Here is a 19313-nt window from a genome sequence, read left to right as displayed (position 1 = left end):
TGGGCATGACAAGGTGATGTGACTGGGTGGCCATGGCCAACTCAATGTCACTCATGTCGAGGGGCGCCTCACCAGCCTCTACTCGCCATCCCCGCCTGCCCGCCCGGGCTCCTTAGGACCCCAACAGGAAGCAGTTGCTGGAGCTAAGCAACCACCATGAGAAAGAACCGCTGGCTCAGTTCAAATTGGATCTGACCAAGAAGGAGGCTTAGCAGAAGCACCTCCTGAGGACTACAAGCATAGGCTTTCGAAGCAGAGGGAAGACCTGCAGGAGTGCAAGGCCGAGGCTGATATGGTCAGCCAGTTCCAGACCATGATGCAGTCCCACTGGAACAAGGCCCTCTGGCTCTTCACCTCCAGTGGCATTTCCCTCCAGCCTTCATCCAAAGCCCCACACCAGGAGGCTGAAGCAGACCCCAAGTCGGAATTTCTGTCCTCCTGCAACCCACACAAAAAGATCCAGAAGGAGGAGACTCTCTGCAGCAACACAAACGTTCATTGCACGTATCTGGCCCAAAGGCTGTAGTTTGAGGACCCCTGATTTAGTGCAATATAAAAAATGCAAATAATTTTTCTGCGGATCACCAAAATTTTCTCATGGACCACCAGTTGATCGCTGCTATAAGCCATTCAAAAATTGTAGCTGTTCTAATAATTCTAAGACAAATGTTTTATTAGTGGGTCTCCCACGTGCAAAGAACCTCTTTTGAATTCTAAGGAATAACCTTATAGACTACCACTCAGTATGATAAAGTCTGGATCCATCCCAATGTAATATAACCTGTTCATATAGAAATAGACTTCTGACCCTAACTGTAACCCAAACCTTTAAATACATTTGTGGAATACCATTTTATTTTATACAGCAAAAACATTTTAGCTCTTTACTCACTGCCTTCTGCTAAATTACAAAAATTTAAAGTTCATTTGGAATAATGAAGTGCAAAAAAAAAAAAAAGTCCATCTGCTTCTATTACATTTTGAAATCTAAGATAAAAGGACATTCTCTCAAACTCTATTTTCATTTGTTGGATGTCAAGTTCTTTGTTCCCCTTCTGTAAAGCCTCTACCCCCCCCCTCGCCTCCGCCACCCCACCCTCCACAAGGTCCAGTCTCTGTGAGTTCTTAGAGATTTGGGCTTGGTTCTGTTTAATTTCATCTTTCATTTCCCTTAACTGTTTCTTAATTTCCTCCTGGCCCTGTAGAATTTGTTGAAGCATTTGTTGAAAGTCTATCTCTGTAGTCTTGGGTTGCATCAGTTCTGTTATCTTTGACTGTGTAGCTGGGCTAGACGTTGCAGACGTTGGGGCAGAAGTAGCAAACCCAGGCTTTCCAGGAGGTGGTCTTTTTGGAGACATGGTTTTTGGAGCAAGGAAATCAGTCAAAGTAGAGACTGGGCAGCTGGAGAAGTAGAGCAGGCAGGCGAATTCAGAAGGCAGAGGATCCAAACAGATGGGGGTTTCTTTAGTCAGTCTAGCAATAGATGAAAGTTTTTTCTCCAAAGAGTTCAGAAAAGAACAATCCACAAGAGATTCCTCTGGGTGACTCGGAGACAAAGACCGGAAGCCTGAATTTTAAAGGTGGAGTCAGGTTTCACAGTTCATGAAGACAACGGAAGTGTGCCATCTTGCCCTGCCAGCTTTGGGCTCAGAGGCATAATAAAATTTTAAAAGTTCAGAAAGTTCTCAGTTCACCCATAAATTCTGGAGCTAAGTCCAATGAAAGTCACTTTTATGAGGGTGAGGCATCATTAGTTGGCTCTCCCCCCTCCTCCTTCCCCTGGGGGCGAAAGCAAAATCTTCTCAAGCCGCTTGTCCAAGGGAGGGGGGGAAATCCCCCTCCCTCTAGCCGCACCTCTAGCAGAAATCCGAAAGTTTAACTTTTTTTTTAGAAAATGCTGAAAAGTCCATAAGTTCAAGATAGAGGGAATGGAGAAGGGAAGCCTCTCACCATACTGCCGCTGCTTCGTTCAAGAATGCGTTCTCCGATCGGCATGGGGCAAGGCGCGCGCACACGGGCGCCCTCCGAGACTGCTCCCCGGTGCCTAGAACGAAGCGGAGAAGCCCCCGCCAGCCGCCGCCGACGCCAGGACCCTCCGCGAGCCGTTCCCTCGGCAGGACACCTCTCCGGGGCATCCTGTGCCCCCCCAGAAGCGGGGGAAGCCCACCGGGAGAGCGGGAGCAGGCAAAGGCTTGCCTGTCGCCGTAGCCGCCGGAACCGGAAGTGAGGGCCAGGAGGAAATCAAGAAACAGCTAAGGGAAATGAAAGATGAAATTAAAGAAAATCAAGCCCAAATATATAAGAACTCACAAAGACTGAATCTTGTGGAAGGGGGGGTGGAGGAGGTGAGGGGGGGGTAGAGGCTGTGCAGAAAGGGAACAAAGATCTTGACATCCAACAGATGAAAATAGAATTTGAGAGAATGTCCTATTACCTTAGATTTCAAAATGTAATAGAAGCAGATGGGGAAAACATAAGGGACATCATGACTAATATCTTAGCTGAATACATACACAAAGATAAACAGCAGATGGAATGGGAGATAGACCTAGTTTATAGAGTGAATTCAGCATATGCCAGAACAGATAATGTACCCAGGGAGGTTCACATTAAATTCCTTAGGAAAACCACAAGAGATGAAATTCTGAGTGTACAAAGGGGGCAAACACTGACATACCACGACAGGGAGATAACCATTCTAAAGCAGATTCCTAAAAAAATTAGGGAAAAAAGGAAAAGTTATTCGCAATTGGCGAATAAATTATACCAGAAAGGGGTGTGGTTTAGATGGTTGATGCCTGAAGGCATGTTGATATTCTGGGAGGAGACAAGAATTAGAATTAACACACCCATAGAGGCACAGGCCTTTATGGAAAAAAATAAAGCGAACCTAGAAAAAACAGAAGACACTACAACGGTCATACAGGACACGGGAGGGGCCGGAGCTCTGCCAGCGGGGGGTGAAGGGTCAACACCAAGAAAGCTCAGATCACAAAAATAAATAAGAAAACCACAATGTTATAAACAGACCGAAAGTAAAAATGAATTTATAACTAGACTATATATTATAATTATATAAATTGATTGAAAATTACTTTTTCTAGAATTAATATGCTGACTTTTTATGATTATCTATTAAGATTTGATATTTTGATGTAACCTAGGAGTCTGGAGGGAGGGGGCGTCTGCCATACTTGCAACTGCCAAAATTTGTAATTCCACTTACCCTTTTCCACATAAATGTTTTTAAAAAAACCAATAAAACTTTTGGGAAAAAAAAAAAAAAGTCAACGAAGGACTGTTAAGGATGGGATTGCTTAATTTGACTCCTTAAAAATAAAAGTGCATATGAAATTGAGCAATCTAGGGCAATGTAAGTTTCCAAGCATTAAGTTGGCTCAAACCAAGTCTAAGCCTTTGAACGGTTTAACGCTGAACATTTCTGAATCAGAATTGAGGTTTATCTAAGAAAGGTTGGAACAGGAGAACTTCTGATCATAAAGTTCACCAAGTACAGGCCTTATTTTATAGAAGACTTATGGTCTCAAATCACCAAAACGTTTATATTCATATCCATGACATATGAAAACATGCTTTGAAAAGCTGAAAGTTGAGAGCAATGGCTCACTAGATACTTTAACTAATTTTCAGTCCAGATCATTTCATCACATATGTTTGGGAAGCATCTCCCTTAGAATAGAATCTAATACTTAGAAACTAAAACATAGCTAATTCTACCAGATTCACTGACTCAAACTGAGTTACATATACAAAGATCAGACTTTTTGTTTTTTTAAAAAATAATGACGTCAAACATAATAAAACTCTTATTTTAATGTTCATTAGGAACTTTATTCCAGGAACACAAGGTAACTAATTTTTGCAACCTCTAAGGAGTTACTGGCCTCTGTTAACCTTGACAAATGGATATAGCAATCATTATTGCTTTGGAGCTAGTCTTACAAAAGTTTATATAGTTTACTTAGATAGTATTTCTTCTATGCCATGATTTTGTAAACTGTTAAAGGGCACAGGTGGTCCTTGACTTACAACCACTCATTTAACAACTATTCAAAGTTACAACGACACTGAAAAAAAGTGATTTACGATCAGTCTTTGCACTTATAACCACTGCAGATACCCACAGTCATGTGATCAAAATTTGGGCAACTGGCATCCAGCATGTATTTACAATGGTTGCAGAATCCTAGGATCATGTGATCATCATCTAAAATCTTCCCAGCTGGCCTCCAATAAGCAAAGTCAACAGGGGAGCCAAGATTCAGTTAATAACTCAGTGATTTCTTGAACAACTGCTATGATTCGCTTAAGAACTGTGGTTAAAAAGATGGTAAAATCTGGTGCAATTCACTTAACAACTTCTTATTTAACAATAGAAATTTGGTACCAAATGTGGTCATAAGTTAAAGACTGTCTGTATATATTTTGTCATTAATTATACCAGATAAAGTCCATGTAATTACATATTATTAAAATAGCTATTGTTAACAAAATTATATTAAAAATAAAATGTCTTGACTATCAAAAACTTACAGCTGTCCCAGGCTTTTAGACTGAGCTTGATAATGTAGACAGAACATTACAGAAAAGAACACGTGTCTTTAAAATCATTTCATGAGGACTAAGCATATTTACAGAATTTTCCTTAGACAAAACAATTCCAAATAACGCTGGACCGGCATAATCTAAAAGGAAAAAGTGAAGCACCCGTTTGGAAACATTGATATTAGCACGTTTGTATTTTTGAAAGTAGAAAACCCATAACTCTATTTTTGCCATAACTGGTTTGGAGACTTCAGTCTTCATAAAGACAAAGTTTTTCCACCAAGACCTATTACTAATGAATATTAAAGGAAAAATCAAGAATCGAATGTCAAAATGTTCTTCTCTTGAAAAGGGCACATAAAAGGAAATGTCTAACTAAGTTTCCTTCCTTCATATGTAACCAATTGGCAACAAGCTGTGGTGTTTGTGGGGAGACAAGCCATTGCTATATTTCTCGTCATATGCCACTGTCAAATGTCACTACATAACATCACTTATCATCTGTTTGGTTTGACTGAGAAAGTCATAATTTACTTAATAGTGGCCAACAAGAGTTATTCTTCTTACTCAGTATCTTCCTTGTCTGTTCAATAGAAAAGTGATCACAGAAGATGCTCCACAAGGAAGATTACATGTCTCCCTTCAGGCACTAGTCAACACATCCAAAACACTCTGGCTTGAGCCACAACCAACAAAACACAGTTTTAAAGTCACTTAGCCTTACATAGCTACATACAAATGTAGACAATTATATCTACCGTCAATGCTCATAAAGGCCATTGATAAACTCATATTACACGCTAAGAAATGTCAAAATTAAGCACCCTAGGTTGGAAAGAAAGTATTACTGGTCTTACCTTATTCATAACACTTTTGAAAATTAAATTTATCTTCCAAATGAAACACAATCTTAAAAACTTTTCAACAATTTTAAAATTATAACTAGTAATATTTTGGTTACTTTGTTATTAATTTACATACCTATTCCATAAACCTACAATCTACAAAACAGATTGCAGATAGTAGTTTGGTCATGCCAATGAAGAGGACCGCATCTAAATTCAGACTTTTAACAACCTAAGCATGTTTTTTTAACTTGATGTTACTTCACTAACATCGATTAACAGAAGATGTCAGCAACACAGAGTATGAGCATTAAAAACAATGAATATTATTGAGCCCCATCATCAGGTAAAAGACCATAAACTGTCCATTCCTGACCTACAATAACTCTCTTATATTTGGTGGAGCGGGGTTTTTTTTTGGGGGGGGGGGTCCAGAAGCTGTTATATAAACAATGGATTGCTTTCAAATTCTAAAGATTTCTCATAGTGGTGGTTTTTACTGATAAAATAGAAGGGAGTGATTTTTGCTGATTTTCTTTCACACCCTAAAAATGTGCTCAGAGGGACTGAGGAACAATAGAAGTAATCCTTCAGAGTTGCAGAAAGAAATGGAAAAAAAGAAAAAAGAAAACTGGCTCCCTTGCTACCTGGAGTATCCCAAAAGAAATTACATCCAATTCATTATTAAAGAGAAAAAAAGGCCATTATATTTTGAAAAAGTAAAAACTAACATGGCAATCGTGTCTTAGATATTTGTGGCTATCAGGACAAATCATCTTCCCTTCAAATTATTAACTAAGACATATTAATTGTGTCTTAGAATTATGGTCTTAGATCCTTCAGCTGGATGAGTACATTTATACAGTATATAATAGGATGGAATCATATATATATACATGAAAAATATTTATTTTTCTACTCCATTCTTATTTATACATTTAAACTGAACTGCCACTATTTTTAATTACTTATATCTAAAAATTTGCTATTATTATCTAGAAATAAATAAGCATTTACAAGCTTTAGTTTTAATCATGCAGGAAATCACCCAATTGGTCTTATTCAGGAGGTTAAATGGAAGAGAGAGAAGTGTGTGTGGTGGTGGTGGGGGGAATTCACTCCTTGGATACTCAAGTTGTTTCTCAAAGCCTGGAATCTATCCAAACCTGCCTAAAGGACAAGCTCATTTTACCCTTTGAGCCTGAAACTATGAAATTTTGTCAGCTGTTCTCAAGTAAACAGCTGACTGCTTTAATAGAAAATCCTTTTCATGCTGACTCAAGTGGGAAACACATTTTGCTCAAGAAACAGCCCTGCTATCAAGTGCAGGAGAGCAACAATTTAAACATGTTCAATAAAATGAGTCAGACCTGAAATTAAATGCAGCTCAGCAGCAAGCAAAAATTCCTACAGTTAAAAGAGTTGGAAAAGCGGGACAGAGGGAGAGGGAATCCAAACATTTAGAAAATATAATACAGCCATCAGACATGTAGTTGATATTTAATACAATGGGGCAGAAAAGTATTTAGTCAGCCACCAATTGTGTAAGATGAGAGAGGCCTGTAATTGGCATCATAGGTAGACCTCAACTAAGAGAGACAAAATGAGAAAACAAATCCAGACAATCACAATGGATGATTTGGAAAGAATTTATTTGCAAATTATGGTGGAAAATAAGTATTTGGTCACCTACAAACAAGCAAGATTTCTGGCTCTCACAGACCTGTACCTTCTTCTTTAAGAGGCTCCTCTGTCCTGCACTCATTACCTGTATCAATGGCACCTGTTTGAACTTGTTATCAGTATAAAAGACACCTGTCCACAACCTCAAACAGTCACACTCCAAACTCCACTATGGTGAAGACCAAAGAGCTGTCAAAGGACACCAGAAACAAAATTGTAGACCTGCACCAGGCTGGGAAGACTGACTCTGCAATAGGCAAGCAGCTTGGTGTGAACAAATCAACTGTGGGAGCAATAATTAGAAAATGGAAGACATACAAGATCACTGATAATCTCCCTCGATCTGGGACTCCATGCAAGATCTCACCCCGTGGGGTCAAAATGATCACAAGAACGGTGAGCAAAAATCCCAGAACCACACGGGGGGACCTAGTGAAAGACCTGCAGAGAGCTGGGACCAACATAACAAAGGCTACCATCAGTAACACACTACGCCGCCAGGGACTCAGATCCTGCAGTGCCAGACGTGTCCCCCTGCTTAAGCCAGTACATGTCCGGGCCCGTCTGAAGTTTTCTAGAGAGCATTTGGATGATCCAGAAGAGGATTGGGAGAATGTCATATGGTCAGATGAAACCAAAATAGAACTGTTTGGTAGAAACACAACTCGTCGTGTTTGGAGGAGAGAGAATGCTGAGTTGCATCCAAAGAACACCATACCTACTGTGAAGCATGGGGGAGCCAACATCATGCTTTGGGGCTGTTTCTCTGCAAAGGGACCAGGACGACTGATCTGTGTACAGGACAGAATGAATGGGGCCATGTATCGTGAGAACTTGCATTAGAGACAGTTTTCTCTGCCAGCCAACTTCCTAAGTAGACTCGCTATTTGCATAATTATTTAAAGAGCTGAAGCTCAATCCAGCGGCCCATCGGGTATCTGGAACTTCCTGTGCCAGTAGATCTTCACCATTAGCTTCATTGTCAATACTTAATCTAGCCCAATGCTTCTCAACCTTAGCGGGTTTAAGATGTGTGGACTTCAGCTCCCAAAATTCCCCAGCCAGCATGGCTTGAATTCTGGGAGTTGAAGTCCACACATCATAAACATTGGAGGTTGAGAAGCACTGCTCTTGCTCATATGAAGTGTCCTATGTTCACATAGGACAGTGATAGCTAACCGGACCAAGTGCCCAAAAAACATGCATATGCATGCCCAAACCCCAAAAATGCAATGCATGCACGCCCCCTGCGCATGCAGCCTGCCCTCCAGGCGGCCCCCTGCATGCCCCCTGCCCCACCACCTGCGCATGCATGCCTCACACACACACTTTCCTCCACACAGGTGTAGCAGAGACCCGAAGACCAGCTGGCCGGTGTGAGGTGCACACGCATGCGCGGCAGAGCTGAACTGGGGCAACAGCTCGCATGCCCACAGAGAGGGTGCTGCGTGCCACACCTGGCACATGTGCGATAGGTTCGCCATCACAGACATAGGCATTTCTTACTATCACTTGGTCTCATTAGGACTTGAAATACAAGTAAAATCTATTGTAATATTAGACACTATTTCAAATAGTTCTTGAATTAAAAGTTCATTCTATTTTTACCTGGCTAGATATCAACACACCATTACTTTCATAGTGTTTTTTTTATTTCTTCATAGAAGTTATATAAACACGCCTAGTTTTACACCATAAGCTATATAGTGCTACCACGTTTCATAAATGGATATAAACAAAGTAAACAGGGTTACTTTGATAGGTTCAAAGCTCAAAGTTGCTTGACTCCAAATGCAGACATCTAGTTTGTAAAGATATTTTTAATAAATTATACCTAAAACACACCATATTTTCACACATTTTTATAAGTGTTAGTCAAATTATCCTGAACTAGCAAAAGTAAAATATTAAAAAAAAATTAAAAATTATTTCCCTTGCAAAATAACATTACATTATGAAATACTAATGTGAAGATAGGATTGGTCACACAACGAATTTAAACATATTCATATATCTTCATTTTACAATAATTTAGACATTGTCCAGACAAAGCTAAGTCTAGCTTCCAGATTGATGAATGTGCTTAACCCTTTCCCATGCAGATCAATGGGACTTCAAAGTATACAACTTGACTGGACCTCTCTAATTTCTAAATTACATTATTCCATGTAATGATTTTCTACTCAGAAATACATCCCACAAGATTTAGAGGTATTACAGCTTAATACATAATGCAGGGCTCAACTGTTCTAATAATAAATCATGTTCCAGTTACTTAGCCACTATCTAAAAGTATTCTAAACATTTCAAGATGGCAACGATGACCATATATAGTTCAGGTTCTGTACTATGTCTTAAGCATTTCTTGTGGAGTAAAGAAGCTAAAATATTTAGATGTCCTAATCTTGAACCTAATATCTACAAATGCACAATTTAATAAAGCAATTATTGCACAACATTATCTAAACTTGACAACAACTAGTTTTGTCTGCAATAAATGGTTTTGCCTTGGCTCCTCTTCCATCTTGGTCAATCTGCTGGAACCTATTATGGAACAGGACTAGCCTTGGGGCTGTCGCTGTAGAGTAGGGGTGTCAAACTCAATTTGCGGTCCCCTTTGTGTTGGCTCAGGAAGGAGCTGCTGCAGCCGTCTCTGGATGCAGAGAGGGAAGAGTTCCAGAGCTCTGCGCAAGAAGAGCCCTGTGCAGCGCAAGAGAGCTGGAGATCTTGCCTCCCTGCACCCAACCAGCTGCTGCTGCTGCTCCCCATTCCTCTCCTTCCTGAGCCAACATGAAGGGGACCATGGCTCACGCTGAGGAATCCCCTGCACAGCGTACCCAGTTACTCACCTCATTGCGCACTGGCGACAGCGGGAGGAGAGTCTTTGTCCCCTCCACCTTGATCCTGGCCCAGGAGGGTATTTTGCTTGTGCGCGCGCGCAAGAGGTAAGCATGAGAAAAGGGCTGGAGCTCTTCCCGACACTGAGTTGCCTGCGAAGGATACGAAATCGCAAAAGCAGGCTAGAGGCTCGTGCCTTCTCGGGGCAGAGAGCAGATTGAGCGATTGGATCAGCAGGGAGCCGCAGGAAAGGGGGCAAAGAGCCGCATGTGGCTTGTGAGCCATGGTTTGCCGACCACTGGCTCATGCAATCTGCCAATAAAAACAGAGCTCAGGAGGGCTGCGTATGGCCCTCCTGAGCTCTGTTTTCGCTGGCAGAGGCACCGCAGGCCAGTCCTTCGCTGTATGGTTCCATGGGCCAGTTCTAAGCATCCTGTGGGCCGGATTCCCACAGGAGTTTGACACCCCTGCTGTAGAGGGAACAGCCAATGGAGGCACAGAGAGCTGGTCCTGCTCAGAGCTGTGAGCAATCTGGACCTGCTGTAAGACAACCTGAGTGCTCTACCCAACCTGTACCTCATCAATTCCTGCTCTCAAATCCAGCACTAACTGTCCCCAAAAGAAGGTTTATTAAAACACCCTGTTACTGAAATAATTAAAATTTTAATAATATATTTATCATGTAATTTATTTTTTAAAATAACTTACAGGCTGCCCCAATCCATTATGGCTCTGGAAATCTTACAAAATATAGCAATTACAACAGAAGATTAAAAATAAAGAAATGGCATCACTCAAAAGTCCAGGGGGGGAAAAGCCAAGAATCATTCATAAGATCAAAATGCCTTACAAGGGACCCACCCATTGGTGAAATTCAAATTCTTTTACTACCAGTTCTGTGGGTGTGGCTTGGTGGGCGTGGCAGGGGAAGGATACTGCAAATTTCCATTCCCAGGTCACTCCAGGGGAAGGATACTGCTAAATCCCCATTCCTACCCCATTCTGGGGCCCATCAGAGGTGATATTTGCCAGTTCTCTGAACAACTCAAAATTTCCGCTACCGGTTCTCCAGAACCTGCTGAATTTCATCACTGGACCTATCATTCTATCCTTCCACAAGAGACTGAGGATTTGGCTCTGTCAGTTGGCCAGGAAATTAAATGGGGGGGGGGGGTTCTACACAGGAAGTGGCTGCTTGACTGGTGACAAACTCCGCCCCCTCCATCCCTTTGCTCTCTGTTCTCCACCCATCCATCTTTCTGGTTATCGCACTGATGTATTATTCTGATTGTGTTCCTTGTCACTGTTTATTTTATTGTTCCATTATTTTACTTCTCCTCCATTTGCACTCCCTTCCTTTTGTTCCTTTTTATTGTTGTCAGCCACCTGAGTAGTAAGATAGGCTGCAAATAAAAATAAATTTAATGATTAAATAAATTGTCCACTCTCATACTCGAGTGGTGTAGAGCCAGGTTTAAAGGGCTTATTTAAATAGGGCCAAAAATTATCAGCTTGTGTTAAAATTAGCAAGGAATTTTTGTGCCTAAAAATTCCAACATTTCCTAGTTTCAAACTTCATGGAATAAGAGAACCCTTGGAATGTATGCCCAATAATTCTCTTCCCTTCAATCTGACCTTCCTTTTCCACTGAGTCTTCCATGGATTTCTTTATTATCATCAGTGAATCTGACACCAATTAACAATAAAAGAAGAACGTATAAAAACAGACAAGTTGCTAAAACAAGACAAGAGGTAAATCACCTTGATTTCCAACACATTAATTTCTTAAATGAGCTTCCAGCATATCTGATCAGTTAAGTCCAGAAGGAAGAATTTAAATTTACTGACAAGTTCTACAGCATTGTTCCAATTAATGTCAGACTTCTTCATCCACTGCCCAAACACAATTTCCAGCTATTTCAAAAACTGTCACATGTACTCACTTGCAACAAGATCTTATTTTTTTAAAAAATAGGTTTCCTTTTACAGATTTAGTGTTGCAGATTGTTTCAGTTTCCATTTACAAATTTAAAAAGTCATGTTCTTCATTTATACTGTAACTAAAATATGGCTGTTTCAGCATGAAATACTTGTTTCTGAGAAAAAGGCCCAATTTAGTTAGGGACTTTAACAGGAGTTCAGAGTTAGGAACCTTAACAGGCAGGAACTGGAGACAGAGTAAATGGATTGTTATAAAACAATAAACTGATAATGGGTTCATCTTTTAAAAAAAAACAAAACCACCAACAACCTACAGATGAGACTGGGAAAGTTTTTCAATAGGGAGATCAAATTCTTACAAAGATTTAAAGAATTTGTATTGTTTTTTTCTACAGAAAACATGTAAATCATGTTTCACACACTACAGTACCCAAAGCAATGGCACAACCATATCCTCCAGCAAGTCTTTGAAGCGTCTTTTATTTCAAAGACTGTGAATAAACTGAATTTAAGGAAATGTACCTGATATTAAAATTGTCTTCTCTAGTTGCTAGAGAAGACAATCTGATTATTTATATGCCATCTGTATTTAGTATTATCGCACTAAAATTCAATTGGTTTTGGAACGTTTAGGTACAATCAGGTGGCTTTGAGGGAAAGAAAATCAAATAAATACACCCACCTTTGTACTTACAGGTATACACAACATACAGGTGTTGTACTGCATGAACATCTAATAAGTTTTCTTGGCATCAAAACTGGATTAACTAGTAGGTGAAATTCTTACCTGCTTACCCTCTAGAAATATTTTAAGTTGTGCAATATAAAATGTTTTAGCTATTTTTGTTTTACTACTAACTTCACACATGCATAGGGTGTGGTTTATGCACACCATAGTTAGTGCCAAAATGTGCAAAACATAACACAGTCATCAAGTATGCAGATTAAAAATTCTGCCCAGAAATGAGATAATAATCAAGTAAATCTACTTTCACTTCAAAAGTCATCTGACTTCTAATATCCCAATAATATCTAATATATAAACTGGAACTGGATAGAAAACAGGCACTGCTAAAAAAAACATTTTAAAAAGATAATCTTTAGAAACATATTAACGGACAGAAGTATTGGCTCATAAAAAATAACTATAAACTGGTTTTCAAAGTTAACTATGCAAAAATTATGTAAATATGCTCTGACTGGAAGTAGAATTATTACTCACTCCTAAAATCATAACACAAGAAGATTAACCAGGCCACCAATTTTTTGGGGTGGGGGTGGGGGAATGTTTATTAGGTCCTGACTTTAAAGGTATTGGAATCCTATGCAGAGACCCCCTTGGAGAATAAGAAGTCCTCATGAATGAGAAAGGCGTGACAAAATATGCAGCAGAACATGCATGGCTCAGGCTATAGCTTTGTCCACACTTCCTTGTCACAATTTTTTTCCTCTCCAAGAAATTCAAAGCTCCTTTAAATTTCACCACATCAGCTATGAAGCAATTATTACACAGATGTACAAATGAAACTACAACTGGAATAATCACATTTCAATCTACAGCTCCGCTGGCATGAGATATCCATCTCCAATATATCATGCTACAGTAGCAAAGATAGATGCTGATATTTGAAAGAGCAATCAGAAAACTAAACCAAGCTATAGACACAGTTGAATGAAAATTCTTAATAAATATGTAGTGCATTATTAGAACTAACAAACTTTAAAATCCAAGATGAGATGTTTAGATGCTCCAAATTCCATCAATGTAGTCAAGGTTTTTATGTCCAGGTTACTTCATTAATAATTTTCAATTATTTTTTATTTATTGAAAACACTAGCCAAGGAGAAAAGTGTACCTATAGGCAAAGGGTTGAGCTCCAAAGTAACTAAATCTTTAAGCTGGTTTTTTATGTGACTTTAAGGTTTCTCATTACAAAGAATAACATGCTAATTGCTTACCTACTATAAACATTATAAAATGTTTGTTCTTAGTAGCCTTGCAAATTAGAGTGCAAATCCTGCTCTCTGAAAAATAGCAAAATCTGTGGTTGCTAAATTGTTTTGCAGGTCAAATCCAGCCAGTGACAAAGCCAGTTTAATCTCTTATTAAAAATAATAATAAATATCTAGATTTCTGGTAAACATACCATATGTATTATGTTCCCATTTATTTCATTATAAACGTTAACACTAACTATGGTTTAAAAAAATACCGGTAATTCCCACACATTGCTTTTATGCAAATATATAATATGCAACTATGGTTATTTAGTAATAGCTGCGGATATTCTCGCTATGCATTAGATTCAAGGAACTAAAGAACTAAGAATGATATGCATTTTTTCTTTTTTTTAAAAGCAATCAGACTTTTTTCTGTATAGAACAAATTGGTAACTAACCTTGACTACAGTTTAACAAACATATTACCTTTTATTTAAAAAATTCTAGCTATAGAACTTCAGACAATAATATGGAAGCGTAGGACATTCCATATGAGACATAATTCTAGCCAATTAAAAACATTTTAAAATATGTTCCGATATGTTTAATTATTATGCAGGTTTTCAGCAATAAGACTGACTACAGGACTATATAGGAGATGGCACATAAACTGTCCCTTAACACAATTCCAAGTATTTTTTATTTTGATTAGTTCAGTGACAAAGTTTCTATCTGGAATGAGAAAAAAGTTTGGTTTAATACTTAGAATTTGCAGACAGATTTGTAGAAAGAGTCTAGACTCTAGATGGTGCTGACATTACTAAGTTGGAAGAGGCAACAATCGGAACGTCCTATAATGTGTTTTTGTTAAATTTCAGATAACAAAACTGAATGACTAGCACAAAGTATTAGACAGTACTGTTAAATTCTTTAACATTGATAATATATTAACCAGCATTGAAAATATTTACATAGAAATTATGCCATTCTACAGCACAGTATTTGAACAAGCTGCTATTCCAATAGTTGAACCAGGTGGGTTGGTCATTCACCATAGACAAAACATTGTACTTTTTTTTAATACAAACATTTTTTTAATCAAAGGGCTGTGTTAAAGCAGCTTCAAAGGCAGCTTCCCGTGAATCCAAAAGCTGTACAATTATCTAAACCAGTTTTAAAAAATATCTAAAATTATAATAGAATTCAACATCTAAAGAAAAGGATTGTTTACAAGAATCTGCTCACCTGTGAATCTTCTTCCATTTACTCTGCTTGTCTTATGAACAACTTTTTATCAGTCCTACTAAGCCCACCATTTACTGCAGGAAATTATTACAGTATGCTGTTCCTGCCTGTTAGTCCTCAGAGCCCTTGGGAATGAACAGCATGCAAATATAGTGATGCATATACATGATTTGGGAAACCTCGCAATTTGTTATATTTTCTCTTACCACACCCATATAAAGTCACATTTTAATTAATGCTGTAAAAGGCAAAGTTTCCATACATTACTAACCTGGAGGTTTTCCAAACAGATCATGTAAGGAAGAAATGAAAGTACATTTTTAGCATGAAGTATTTACTACTGGATGTTTAACTGTTCCAAAAGCAGCAGTGGACACAAGCTGTATTCATGCGTGCATATGGACTTGCATTGGCCTTTGACAACATCGTTCAAGACCCCTTCTCTTCTCCTGTTGATGTTTCACAAGGGTTCCCCCTCCCCTTTTCAGGATTTCTTAATGAGGCCTCTTCTAAATGCTGAAAGCAAGCAAAGCTAAGCCCATGCTGGGTGTCTGTCTCTCAGAGAAGATTGCATCTTTTATTTATCACCTCTTGGCTTTATTTTCACAGTGAATTCCAAGCTTAAATGTAATCAGCCAAGAAACCCTCGCTACATACACTACTGTCATTTCTCATCCCTTACAAGTGGAGTCAAGCGGGGAAAGGAGGGGGGAGCTCTCAGCAAGACCAGCCAAACCAGAAGAGGCTCTGTTTTAGTGGTGGCACCACAAATGGAGAGGTGCCTCCAACTTCTGCTAGAGGGATAGATACAGAAGTCTTGAGGAATGTTAATTAGAACTTAGAGGAGTGCCCAAAGCTAAACCATTCACAGCAAAAGCCGAAAGGCAATATGAGGAGAATGAGGTCTGCCTTACAGTTCAACAATTCCATTTTGACTCAGGCTGGCCTTAACCTTTTAGCTTGGATACAGATATAAATCCCATAGTAACACAGATGGCAATTTTAACTGAAATAGCCACATGTTTAAATACCAAGAAAACACAGATCTTACACATGAAAGCTTGAATGGTTCCCCCCCCCCCCAAAAAAAAATAACTTCTACGTAGCGGATGGTTAGAAAGTGGGGGAGAAGAAACCCACAAAACTCATAGATTGCATTTACATTTCCAAGAGAGGAAACTGAGCAAATCTGTGCAGAGGACAAATAGAGTTGTGCAGCTTTAACATCTCCAGATTGCCTTTCCCATTGTCAGCTCCTTGCTATTTTGCAGACACTGAAAAGCAATGAAAGAAGCTCTTTTGTTTGGCTTCCTCTTTTCATGGAGAGAGGAAAAAAATCTCTCTGAAAAGGACTCAAACATGAAAATGAAGGATGCTAGTTTCTTCAGGGGGGAATTTCCAACAAGCCATCACAGATGTACTGACCAAATATAACTCTCTTCAAAAATCAACAATAAAAAAGGCTGAGCACCACAGAGAGCCTCGCCTCGCCCTGAGCAGGAAGTTTTAAAAAGGGAACCATCTATCCATTTTGCCCTTTGAGCAGAGGCAATCCAAACATAAGAGAACCCTACAGCCCCTTAGTTAGCACCCCCTTAACTGGAAGAAGTAACCACTCCCCACCTTCACCTCCTTGAAGGGCAGAAATAGGATGGAAATCCACCTCCAAAGTTCCATGACTGAAAGAAAGCAAGGAGTTAAAAGAGGAATGGAAAGAACAGCCCAAGCACCGCAGGAGGAAAGTATTATTTCATGAAGGAATCAGCAGAGTCTCGCCTGCTCTGCAGCAAGATAGAATGAGAGAAAAAGAAACCAACTACATCCTGGATCTATTTGGCAGCCCTTGAAACAGGCTTTGCCTTCCTGCACAACAGTTTCTCCTTGGCAGCCCATTTTCCCCGCCCCTGCATCACAGACAGACTTTCGTTGTTTCATCAGCAATCTGACAGCTTTATGACCCAATGACCTACCCTCACTGCCATCGATAACAAACAAACAAACAAAAAAACAAAACAAAAAAACCCTGGAGATGCAGGCTGGACACAAAAGCACTCTAGGACTCTGTGCCAAACCAAGGCTAGATGTTATTTCCTTCTCAAGTGCTGCTGTCCTAGAAATGTCTTTGTTTAAAGGCTCACAGCCTCTCCTGGCAAATCCCAAAGACACTCTTCCCTCTCTCCCTCCCTCCTTCCCTGCCAAGCTTCCCAGAGGATTCTCCTGCTGATTCATTGCCATTCATACTCCTTGATATTTGGGGGAGGAAAATGAGGAGAAGAAAGGGAAAAAATAAAAGTAACAGTTACGTGTCTTTGTAGGGATGGAGGGACATTGTATAGGATAAAAGATGGGAAATGTGAGGTTCTAGAAGGTGCTGGGACAGCAAAAAAAAAAAGCTACTGGCATAGGGTTAGAATGTTCTTGGATCCGTAATGTGCCTTATAAAGTATTTCCCAAGAAATATGAGGGCGGTTGCTTGATTGGGTGCAAAGAGACAAATTGGAATTACGTGAAGGAGCCTGAAGAAAGGAGATTTAAAGGAGGAGAAGCTACCGGGAGGGGGAGGGCGGGTGTGGGGAGAAGGAAGGTGCCCGGCCAGGCTGTATTCTTAGGGAACTGACGGAGGGAACGAGAATAAAGAAAACTTAAGAGGAAAAGCGGTTCACCGGGAGGTTTCGGGCGGCTGGAAGCAAGAGGAGGGAGCCCGACCGTACAGGTGAAGGAGCCAAGAGAGTCCGCCTGAAGAATGCGGGAGGGAGAGAGAGACTCCGACGACACCGTGACCCGAAGCCCTGGGACGGGAAGCAAAGTGGGGCGTGGAGGAGGAAGGGGGGGGGGGAGAAACCATGGCATCACCCTCCCGCCGCCGCTTCCACCCACCGGAGCCCGAATGACTCACCGACTTGCAGGACGTTGTCGACGCAGCCGCCGTCGAGCAAAGCGATGCCCCTGCGGAAGGGCAGGCGGTTCTCGTCGGCAGCGGGGTCCGTGCCGCCGCCGCTGCCGCCGCCGCCGGGCGAGGCGTTGTTGGTCCCCCCGCTCCCGCCGCTGTTGTTGGAGACGGCGCTGGCGAGAGAGGCGCCACCGCCGGCGGTACCCGTGGAAGCTACGGAGGCGGCTCCCCCGCCCGAGGAAGCGGCTGAGACGCCGCCGGCGGAGGAGTCTTCGGCGGCGGCGCCGGTGTTGAAGGAAGAATACATGCAGATTTCTCGCTCGCTGCGGGGGAAGGACCAGTAGACGATGCGGCGCTGCACGGGCTCCGGGATGCGCTCGAACCGCTCCTCCACCCGCTGGAAGGGCCACTTCTCCGCCACCCGCCGCGCCGCGATGTCCAGCAAGGACTCCGGGCTCTGCGTCTTGCCCAAGGGCAGCACTCCGAACGCTGCATAAGCCGCGGCCAGGGCAGAGGGGAAAGCGGCGGAGGAGGAGGAAGCGGCGGCAGCGGCGGCCGACGAAGGTCCCGCGACGCAAAGTGCCCCGCCGCCGCCGAGGCCGACATCCACGCCGCCGCCGCTGCCGCCGCCCGCCCGCTGCCCCGGCCTGCAGCCAGCAGCATACCCAGGTCTGCAGCAAAGGCGCTTGGCGGGGGTCGGGAGCTGTCCGCGCTCCGCCATGATCGCGCCGCTTCTAAGCAGACAGCGGAAGTGGTTTTACTCTATAAACGGCACCAGGAAGGCAGCGAGAGATTGCCGGAGCGGCAGGTCCCGCCTATCAGCGCTATATACGGGCAAAAGGGGAGGGGCCCTTCCGCCTGGCCCACAAAAGGAGGGGAGGAGCGAGGGGCGGGCATATGCAAAACTGAGCGGCCACAAACATAAATAGAACGCGCCCTGCGGCCGTGTGCTCGCCGCGTCAGCCGTGACGGGCTGGCGGCGGCTGTGTTCAAACACGGTAGGGTGGAGATCGGAGCCGGAGGCCTGCGTTCGGCCGATCCCCAAAGGGGCGAGGGGGCGGGATTCCGCGCGAGCGGCTCTCTGAAGCACATACTGAGCGGTTAGGGGGCGCGCGAGCGAGAGCGTTATGCGCCGGCGACCACGCCCAAGACTACCTCCTCCTTCTTCTCAGGGGGACGGCGCCCCCCTTGGTGGGCGGAGGGGCGGGGCTCGGGGAAAGGGGCGGGGCTCGAAGGGGGTCTTCCTCTTGTGGCAACCGTTTACGGAAAGGAATGCGAAAGAGGCGGCCGTGGGCGGACCCGGCGCGTTACTCCACCCCGCGGGTTACTTCTCGCCACTCCCGGGGAAGTCGCGGCCGGGAAAG

The 19313-nt window shown here is 42.0% G+C and overlaps 1 protein-coding gene across 1 annotated transcript in view; it reads right to left on the bottom strand.

Moving 5' to 3' along the window:
* The window catches only part of ZSWIM6 (zinc finger SWIM-type containing 6), a 113011-nt gene extending 94286 nt beyond the window's left edge, over window positions 1-18725 (bottom strand). The window contains exon 1 of the mRNA XM_081941336.1: window positions 17956-18725. Within this exon, the coding sequence (XP_081797462.1) occupies window positions 17956-18670 (715 nt within the window). The 5' untranslated portion in view covers window positions 18671-18725. The remainder of the gene's footprint in view (window positions 1-17955) is intronic.
* Between the last annotated feature and the right edge of the window lie 588 nt (window positions 18726-19313).

Source organism: Natrix helvetica (assembly GCF_964273705.1).
Source record: "Natrix helvetica genome assembly, chromosome: 2".
NCBI classification, from domain to species: domain Eukaryota; kingdom Metazoa; phylum Chordata; class Lepidosauria; order Squamata; family Natricidae; genus Natrix; species Natrix helvetica.
The sequence above is the reverse complement of the archived record's forward strand: the minus strand, read 5'-3'. Positions and strand labels throughout refer to the sequence as shown.